The sequence below is a fragment of the Cheilinus undulatus genome, linkage group 20 (genome assembly GCF_018320785.1).
Source record: "Cheilinus undulatus linkage group 20, ASM1832078v1, whole genome shotgun sequence".
Classification (NCBI taxonomy): Eukaryota; Metazoa; Chordata; class Actinopteri; order Labriformes; family Labridae; genus Cheilinus; species Cheilinus undulatus.
Window position 1 is genome coordinate 25,006,037 of NC_054884.1, and position 9,941 is coordinate 25,015,977.

The 9,941-nt window shown below is 40.4% G+C and overlaps 1 protein-coding gene across 1 annotated transcript in view; it reads right to left on the reverse strand.

Annotated features, from left to right (window-relative positions):
- dock1 (dedicator of cytokinesis 1) overlaps window positions 1–3,665 on the reverse strand; it is a 351,227-nt gene extending 347,562 nt beyond the window's left edge. The window contains exon 1 of the mRNA XM_041815464.1: window positions 3,484–3,665. Coding sequence (XP_041671398.1) covers window positions 3,484–3,526 — 43 coding nt within the window. The 5' untranslated portion in view covers window positions 3,527–3,665. The remainder of the gene's footprint in view (window positions 1–3,483) is intronic.
- Window positions 3,666–9,941: the final 6,276 nt, after the last annotated feature.

Here is a 9,941-nt window from a genome sequence, read left to right on the forward strand (position 1 = left end):
CATAGCAAAGTTATAGTTATGCATGATTTGTTTATTGGTTCATGTTTTTAGGGGAAAATAGTTTTCCAAGTATGACACCATGAGTGAGGGGGTTAATGCTGCAGACTACCCTGCCTGTATGTGTCTTTATCCGTTGTTCTTCCTAGATTTATTTTTGGCCTTTTTTTGCCTTTATTTGATAGGACAGTGGATAGAGTCAGAAACAGGGGAGAGAGCGGGGAGAGACATGCAGGAAATAGTGCCACGGGCCGGATTCGAACCCGGGTCGCCTGCTTATATGGCATGCGCCTTAACCACTCGACTACCGGCGTGCCCTTTATCTGTTGTTCTAACTAAAAGATAGCTGCGAATGCTTACTGCGTGAGGGCTTGTTAAACTCAGTCAACTTATCTACGAGCCACTCCTCATCACAATTTGCCACAATCTAAAATCACAGAGCAGTTCATCTCAGTGGAGCCACAGTAGTCTATGGATCATTTAAAGCATCATAGCAGAGATTTGAACAGACTTTGTCTCTTCTTCTAAGGTCAACAAAAGGTCAAGAGACAGGCTAATGGCATGAGTGCTTTCCTCCATTCAGATTGTAACATTTTTAAAACCTGAGAGGATCATGTTCTTCCTGAGTGGGCGTGGCTTTAGCTCATTCAACAGCCACGCCCACACCATCCTGGAGCAGATTTTACTGCCTCATTTTTCATGATTTGAAGCTTAATTTTATAAACTTGGAGATGCTTTATTTGACTGAAATTTGACCTGGGGGTTCATAACACAGTGATGTATCATACGACAAATGTTAATACAGATTTATTTTTACTTTACAGGGTCTTTAATAAAGCTGAGTAAACCATCTGCTTACAAAAGCTCGTCCATCATGAAAACATTCCAACATAACCAGTGTAGCTTACATAGCTCCGTTAGCCATGTAAACTACGTAAAAAACAGAGCTACGTAGCTAACAAAGCTAAGTAGCTAGCTTTGTTAGCTTAGCTGTATGAGCTTTATAAGCTTAGCCAAAGCTAAGCTCATAAAGCTGCCATACTGTATCTACATTATCTGTGAAACTATGTTAGCTTTGGCTACGTTTGCTAAAGCCTACAATGCTAAAGCTAACTTGGCTATAGATACATAGCTACATAGCTAACATAGTTATGTTCTCACAGAGCTACTAACAGTGCTACGTAGCTAAAGCTAAGCTCACAAAGCATCTTATTAGCTAGGTAGATACATTATCTAATTGACAACGTTAGCTTTGGTGAAGTTTGCTAAAGCTCGCATGACTTAAGCTAACTGGGCTGCATTGGCTTATGTAGTAATGTTAATTATGTAGCTAGCATAGCTATGTTAGCTCCTAGCTAAAGATAACAAAGATAAAGCGAGCCACCGTTCGTTTAACTAATTCTAAAATAGATTTATGCATAATTTAATCCCAGATTATACCTTTGATCTTTTTGTCTATTTTATTTACGAAATGTTTCTTAGGCCGGCCACACACTAGACGAGGCTCCAGTCGGTATACGCCCCCACAACCATCTGGGAGTCAAATCTTGGTTAAAATCAGGCTTAAAATCCTGTAGTGTGTGGCCGGCCTTAGTCTGTAATGTTTACAATTTGGTTATTCCATGACTATAACTGCCACAACTTGTTTATGAATACTGCTGAATTTTAAAAAAACTGACTGGAAATACATGCACCAGCAAATCATGTTACTTCCATTCTGACAGAGAAGTCTCTCGTTACTAGTCAGCTAGTCCTCCATGAAAATTTTTTTATGCAGCAAATGTAGCTTATGTAGCTCCATTAGCTATGTAAACTGCATAGATAATATAGCTAACATAGCTAAAGCTTAAGCTCAAGAAGCTCATAGATATCTATAGTAACAGCTACGGAGCAAAATTTAGCGAGGTAAACTATGTAAGAGACCCAGATTACATGGCTTCATTAGCTTTACTTATGTTTGCTAAAGCTAACCTAGTCGCCTTTTGTAGTAACATTAACTATACGGCACCCCAATCAACAGTTTGTAAGAGTGGCCATCAGAGATACAGCCAGACCCCTCTCCAAATCTGGCCAAGCCAAGATGGGAGACCCTGATAGACTCCTACCCAAAAAGACAATGCTGTGCTGTGCTTATTTATGCACCCTGGTATTTGTTATTTTGTAAGATTTTTGGTTAATTTTCACATGGATTGTAAATGTTAAGGGTTGCATCAAGTTCTGAGATAATTAAAGACTTCAATTAATACACATAGGAATGGTCACTTTCACTTAAAATAGACATTTGACTGTATAAATCATGAGTACCTTCTCGTGTGATTTTCAACTTTGCCCCCCATTGTGGACACAACAGTACTTTGCACCCTGCTTCATTTACTGTATATCGCAGACTGTGAATATTTGCAGACGAATAGAAAACTGCTGTTTCTCCAGTCTGCAGCCTGCAAAGCCCTTTCTTTGACACCTACCCCCTGACAGAAGCCACAAGAATTTACAATAAATACATAAAAGAAGGGAAAATGGTCAGTGTAGTTACTGGTTGCAGAGCTTGCTAATTATGTATAGAGTCGTCAGTGTTACTTTCAGGCTGTTTCTGAGTGAGGTAAAATCTCCTCATAGGAGCTTTAATGTTGCAAACACGTGTATAATCTGCCATGTAAACAAATAGACCACTCTAGTCAGAGACAACTCATCTCAAAATAACGAAATGCACATGTTTAATGAATATTTCTGAATTCCTACATTTGGTCATCTGTCTCGGCATGCCAAGTAATGTTTCTGAGAGCAGCACAAGGGCACAGGAAAATAGATACAAGTGAGTAAAATGATAACATGCTATAAAATAAGCATTGGGCTAATATTGGTGTCAGTGCAGTGCCACACAAAGATTGTTTTGACACGTTCCTAACTAAAGCATGCAATATCTTTAACCACAGATACTTTGAATGCTGATGTAATTTGAGTGTGGTTAAATAATCCCTTAAAGGAGAGAGTGGAAGCTAACCGAGACAGTGTTTCCAAACCAAGACATTAAAAGCTTTTGAGGAAGTGACAAGAAATATCCAACAACAAATAGTTTATATGAACTGAAGACATGGCGGTAAACGCTCCCTACCAACAAACTAAACAACTCCGGGTCTTGTGTCGCCTCTTTAGTGGCTAGTTAGTCTGAAGCGGAGGCCCCATAACACAGGAAACAGCGCTATAACTAGGCGCGCCTCTAACAATTCCCAATCCACACATACTCAATCCTCCTCCTCACAATAGACACATTCCTTGTTTTGCGTTTCATGCAAACAAGCGGGCAAACTCCTGACATTTGCATTACCACAGTTTAAGCTAATTTGACCCACATATTCCGTCCACAGCCACGTGAGAAACAATTAAGCCGGTCGCTTTCTAATCAAAATCCTTCCCAAACTTGTGCAATCTGAGAGCTCAGAGAGCTAGGCTCAGCTAACGATGGAGCGTGCAAGTTTTGTTACGTACCAACACCATACTTTTCCTTCTTCGTGGGCACCCAGCGAGACATTATCCGTGTCGAGAATTCCCCGAGTTGTCGTTTATCCGGTTAGAAAAGGTCCAGATGTGACCTGTTGGTTTTGTTGTAGACTTTTTTTTCAGTTTTCTCTGAGCTTTAGGGTACTACTCCGAGCAGCCATTTTCCACCAGTGACAGGACGCTCCGCAAGGGGGAGGAAGGGAACACAACTTTTCTCTCCCTGTAGGCGTTCATGTTCAGACTGTAAACGTCCTGTTAAACTCACAAAACTATTTACTGAGGCTTATATTTAGTCTTTATTTGAATATGCAGCGGCATAAATGTTTGAAGTAATATAGACTGGTTAAAAACGAAGAATTATTAATACAAGACGACCGTATCTGCCAACACAGGAGTTGAAAAATAGAGAATGGTTCAAATACTAATAATGGCCTTACAAGAAAGTAAGTTTCCTAAACGTATAATATTTAATTTTAGAGGTCACTAACACAGTTTAGTTTGGTTTCTCTCTCTTATGCTGTTAGAAGTAAACAGTAACGTACCACGGCCGGCTATAAGGGGGGATCAAGGGGAAAGCTTTCTGGTGCTCAGCCAAATAATGGAAAATCCTCATCTATTGTAGAGTTAAGCTGCTGTAATATAGCATTTTTATAATCCAGACCCATTTTCTGAAAAGAGAATTACCTTTTTGGTAGCATTAACAATGTTAATGGACAAATTAAACTCACCCATGTGAAAAATAATGTCAAAATAGAGAGAAGGATCTATATTAACTTTAAGGGGAAAATAATTAAATAATTGCAGGATAAATGTGCAAAAATGGGTAGAGATAAGAGGGGAGTAGTGAAAGAGGGGCAAAAAGGGGTCTTAAGTGGCAAAATTTGAGATAAAGTGTCCAATAACTGGCTGGAAGTGGCAAAATGGGCAGTAAAAACATCAAAAATCCATTTAAAACTGGCAAAAATTGATTATTATTGGCAAAAATTTGGCAGAAAATTTGTGAAGAGAGGCAAAAAATGGCCAAAAGTGGCACAAAAAGTTAACAAGCAAATGTGGGTTAAGAAAGGAAAAACGGGCGGTAAAAAATGGTAAAAGGTAGTTAAACTTATCAAAAATTAGCCTACAGTAGGAACAATGGGTTTTTAGTGGCAAAAATGGCTTAAAGAGGCAAAATGTGCAGTAAAAATGGTGACAAGCAATTTTTAAAAATTTCAGAAATGGGTTATCTGTGGTAAACATCGGTTTAAAGTGGCAAGAATAGGCAGAATTGAATGTCAAGAAGTGGTTAAAGAGTGACAAAAAGTGATTTAAAGCTGTAAAAAAGGGGTTGAAGTGTATAAAAATAAAGGATAAGCAGCAATTATGGGTTAAGACATGAAAAGTGGCAAAATTTGGCATTAAAATTGTGAAAATCAGTTAAAAAGTGGCAAAAATGTCCTGAATTGGCAATAATAATAATAATAATAAATAATACATTTTATTTAAGGGCGCCTTTCATGACACTCAAGGTCACCTTACAAAAAGTACAAATAGTGCATTAGAACAGGCATAAAAACAGGAATAAAAACAAACAGTAATACAATGGACAATGCAAAAGATCAGAGGGAGTAGGAGAGTTTGAACAGATGGGTTTTGAGTCTGGTTTTAAAGAGGGGTAGGGAGTCAGTGTTGCGGAGGTCAGGGGGAGTGAGGTCCATAACTGGGGAGCTGAGCGGCTGAATGCTCGGCCCCCCATGGAGTTGGTTTAAAGTGGCAAAAAACTGGCATAAAATGGGTGATAAAATGGTGATACCTGGTTAAAAAGTAGAAAACATGAGTTTGAAGCAGGGGGAAAATGGCTTTAATTGGCATGAATGTGGCCAAAAGTGGCAAAAATGAGCCGTTACAATGTTGAAAAGCAGCGAAAAAGTGGTAAAGGTTCTGGTCGTAAATTTGGGTTTTTAATGGCAAAAATAGGCAGAAACAAGTGTTGAAACAGGTGATAGTTGGTTAAAAAGAGGCAAAAATTAGTTTAAAGAGGGAAAAAATGGTTTAAAGTGGCAACATGGGTTTAAATACTTAAATGTTTCAGATTATCAAGCAAAATAAAATATGAGACAAAGATAACCCAACTGAATACAAAATGCAGTTTCGAAATAATAATTTCATTTATCAAGGGTAAAAACATCCAGACCTTGACATGAGTAAGGTACTGAAAGTAACAATTATTTTATTTCAGAATTTCTGCTGTCTCCCCTCTTTGCTTATTGATAACAGCAGCCAAAGCAAACCTGTTATCTGAGTAATGATGTGTTGAATTAGTAAAAGTTGCTGCATATGCTAAATGAAACCTGCTCATCCTTATTTATCTTATTTGCACAGCTGTTGTATCCTGTGCCTCCCTCATCTTTGAGAAAGGTCTTTCAGACGTATGACCTAATGCCCTGATTTGCTCCAACTTCCTCACATTGCCATGTCACAGCCTCACCAGCAGAGGGCGCCACTGCTTTCATCCCAGCGGCAGTATATCTTTTTAACTGTTGTATAAAGCTGTCCTTGCTCAATTGAGTTTTTGATTTGTTTTGATGTTATCTCACTGGCAGAGCAGACAAAAGATTTGCTCTACAATCATTCTATATTCCCTCTTGATAAGGTGTCTCAAAGCAGGTCACAGCCATTGATAGGCTTTTTAAAAGATCGGTCTCATCTCCTGCTTTGAAAGACATTCAGAAAATGTGATTTCCCCGAGTGGGACCAAAGCAGCTTTGGGACTTTTAATCCACTGAGGAAGACACAAATTCATTAACATCAAAGCTAATTCTTTAATAGGAGAAGTTGTTTCTTAGCAGATCTGTGTTTAACTTCCACAATCTGATCTGTCTTCCAGCCAGAGGCTTTTCTTCTGTCTCGTAAATACCCTTCACTCATGCTCTCCGAGACATCATGTGGGTCACACTTAGTTATCCAAGAGGACACTGGCCCATTTTTTTAGGAAAGTCTTGCAAAAATCACATGGTTTTGGCCCGAGTCTTGAGGATAGCAGTTCCTCATCATCAGCCACCAACCACGAGATCACAGCAGAAGAAGCAGGGAATTCAGCAAAGAGGATTTCTGAAGCGGTGAGTGACTCATGAAAACATGGATAATCTGCTCGTTAATAATGCTTGATCATTCTTTCGGACGCCTGCATGGCAGGTTTGCTCTTTCGCACCTTGCATGACGCATCTGATTCACCCCGAAATTAGACGCACTGATAATTAAAACTCATGTTTATGTGCTCTTTGTCTAAATGGAGATCTTGATACGTCAAGCCCTGCAACCACAAGTGTTTGTTTTTTCTCTTCAGTCCGCCCACCCCTCTGTCTCCTTCCATGTCCCTCTCTGTATTGGATGTTGATGCTTGTGCTGAGTAACTCTTTTGTTCACCAAAGCATCTCTCACATTGCTACATGCCTGACCGGAGACAGTACCCACCAGCACCTAGTTTATATCAAGACAGAGAGTGTTTACTCCAAACAGAAGAGAGTGGAAAGTCAGAATCATGGGGGAAAGGATGGTTTGTCAGTAACTGGTGAGTAAAAGTGCTGAAATTAAAGCAGGAAGTTGTAGTTTGTCTTATAATGTGCACTTATTCGTCAGCTCAAACTGTACTCTGATGCTTCTCTTGTAGCAAACATGACCTCAAGCATTCTTCCACCTACTTATTCCTTGAAGTACATTTCTAGCATGCCTTATGGTAAGAAGTCTATATGAGCCGAGGGGATTTTCATTGATACCTCCGATGTAAAGGGCTTTCATTGTGGGCTGAAACTCGAGACCTGCGAGCAGTTACCCGAGCTCCAGAGAGATGACTTTCCGCAGGCCAGCTGCCCACCTACGAAGAGCTCCGAGCTGGAGGAAGTCAGGAGATGAGTCCTCCTGGGAGAGCTTAATATCAGAAGGGGAGGTCGTACCCCCGCGGAACCCACGCCCGCCTCGACCCCAGAGTGCCATCGAAGGCAGACACCTGGACGGATGGCTAGAGCACCTCCAGAGGATGCAGAACGACTTTCTGAGAGCACCAGCCACAGATCAGGTCCCTGCTTTCAACGATCGTACCACTTCCATGCCGGTCCTCGACAGAGAGACCACTGGACGTGCTTGGATTCCTTCCTTCAGTAGGGGTTCATCCACATGTGGGAGTCCCAGCTTTTATGAGAGCTCACTGGGCAGTCAGGAGTCCCTCCAGACTGGGTACTACTCCCGTCCTGAACGCAGAGGGAGCTGGGAGAGAGCTCATATCATGCAGGCACCCAAGAAAGAACAGGCTGAACTCAGTTCTATTGCGCCAGTCAAAATTGGTTGGCTGCCGATCCAAAGAAGAGTGATAGTGGCTGATAGTCGCCATCAAAACCAGCTTTTGGACCACTCTCCTGGCCAGGTAAATTACATGATTAACAATATATTCTAAGAAGATAATCAATGTTAACAGAGAATTTGGGAATTTTTGGATAGGTCTCAATCAGGCTCGCACATCTGGACTCTGCTGTTTTACTCCATTCTTCTCTGCAAAATTGCTCAAGCTCTGTCAGGTAGTACAGGGACCGGTGTGAGCAGCCCTTTTCAAGTCCAGACACAAATTCTCTATTGAACTGAGGTCTGGGCTTTGACTCGGCCACTCCAGAACTTTAAATAATATAATTTGTTCCCATTAGTAGGGTACCAATCTTTTAAAATAAATACCTTACCATAAAGGCTGAACTGATTCACAGCAGCTTTAGAACTGAGGTCCTTTCTGTCTGCACGATTCTGAAACTTACATGCTGGTGAAACAGTAAAGCTCCCATGTGTGCAGGCCCTCTGCTGTATAATGGAGGTGATGGTAAACTGTGGTAGCCAAGGCAAACTACGGAAATCACAGAGCCACAGTGAGACTTTGTAGTCAAGTCTCAGTTACCTAGAAGAAGGCAGAGCCCTGTCATCTGTTGAAAACAGCTTATTCTGCTAAAACTCTTTGCATTCTCTGAGGGTTTATGGCTCATTTAAAGCTTTGGTAGTAGACACCAAATGTTGGGCCCTGAGAGGATGCAAGTCAGTGTACAGATAAAGCATTTCTTAGTGAAATGATGAGAAACAAAATCGATAAGTTTCTGTGCAGTACCAGAGTTTTCCCTGATATCTGCTGGGACCTGAAGCCGGAAAAAATATATTTGTGAAGTCATTGTAAACATTTTTGGGCATTGCAATGATTAGGCCTGCTAAATTGAAATCCGAACAAACTGTTTGGAGGCTTTGCTCAGAAAGATAATGCTTAATAGAAATAGTTCAAAATGTCAGGGGAATAAATGTATTTAGTGTGAGCATAAAGAAAGCTGATAAAGTCATTACTCTCATAGTAAACATCCAGCTGCTGGTTAGTTTGATGTTGCAGGTCCTCCTCTCAGTAGTGGACTAAGGATGTGTGTGGAGTGAAAATGATAAAAAAGGCACTTATTGTGTGCAGTGGGGAAACCATTGTTCAAATAGTTGTCATTTATAGTGAAATAGATAAAAATCCTGATTAAGCTTTAATGTTTCCAATTATGACTACACCTACAGCACCTCTGTAAAAACGGGACGAATTGCAAACCGTTTTACCATTGATTTACAAAGAAGACAAGGGAGAATGTCACTGAAAACTGAGGAGTTTGTAGCACCGTGTGACATTATCTCCTCTCTTTGACATGTGGTTTCATCCTCTGAGAGGACACCCTGCCCACTGGAAGACAATGTTGGAGGACTCCTTATCACTTACTGTCCACAGCAGGGCAGCATTATGGGCCATTTACCAGGTACTGTTCATGTACCAAGGCAGCCCAAAGACACTTGTCACTTTAAGGGCACTTGATCAACTTTGTTCAATTTAAAGGGCCTTAAGAGGGCACTTGGTCAACTTTTGTTTTTATCTTAAAGGGGACTTAAGAGGGCTCTTTATCAACTTTGTTCTGTTAAAAGGGCACTTAAGAGGGCAGTTTATTAACTCTGTTCAATTTAAAGAGCACCTAAGAGGAAACTTTATCAGCTTTGTTCAATTTAAAGGGCACTTAAGAGGGCTCTTTATCCACTTTGATTAATTTAAAGACACTTCAAAGGGCACATTATCAACTTTGTTCAATTCAAAGAGCACTTAAGAGGGCACTTTATCAACTTAGTTCTGTTTAAAGGGCAAAAATTGACAAAAGGCCCTCACAGGAGTCCTTTTAATTGATAAAATTACACAAATGCCATCTTTAGTGCCCTCTTGGTGGACAACATTTGGCTAAGTAAACTCCAAGTGGACAACATTTCACAAACTGCCCATTTTAGTGCCCTCAAAAGAGACAGATTTTACAAAGGGCCCTCTTAAGCACCCTCAAAAGAAACACATTTATTAAGTGCCTTTTTAAGTGCCCTCAAAAGGAACATATTTGACAAAGTGCCTATTTAAGTGGCCCCTGAAGACTTAAGTA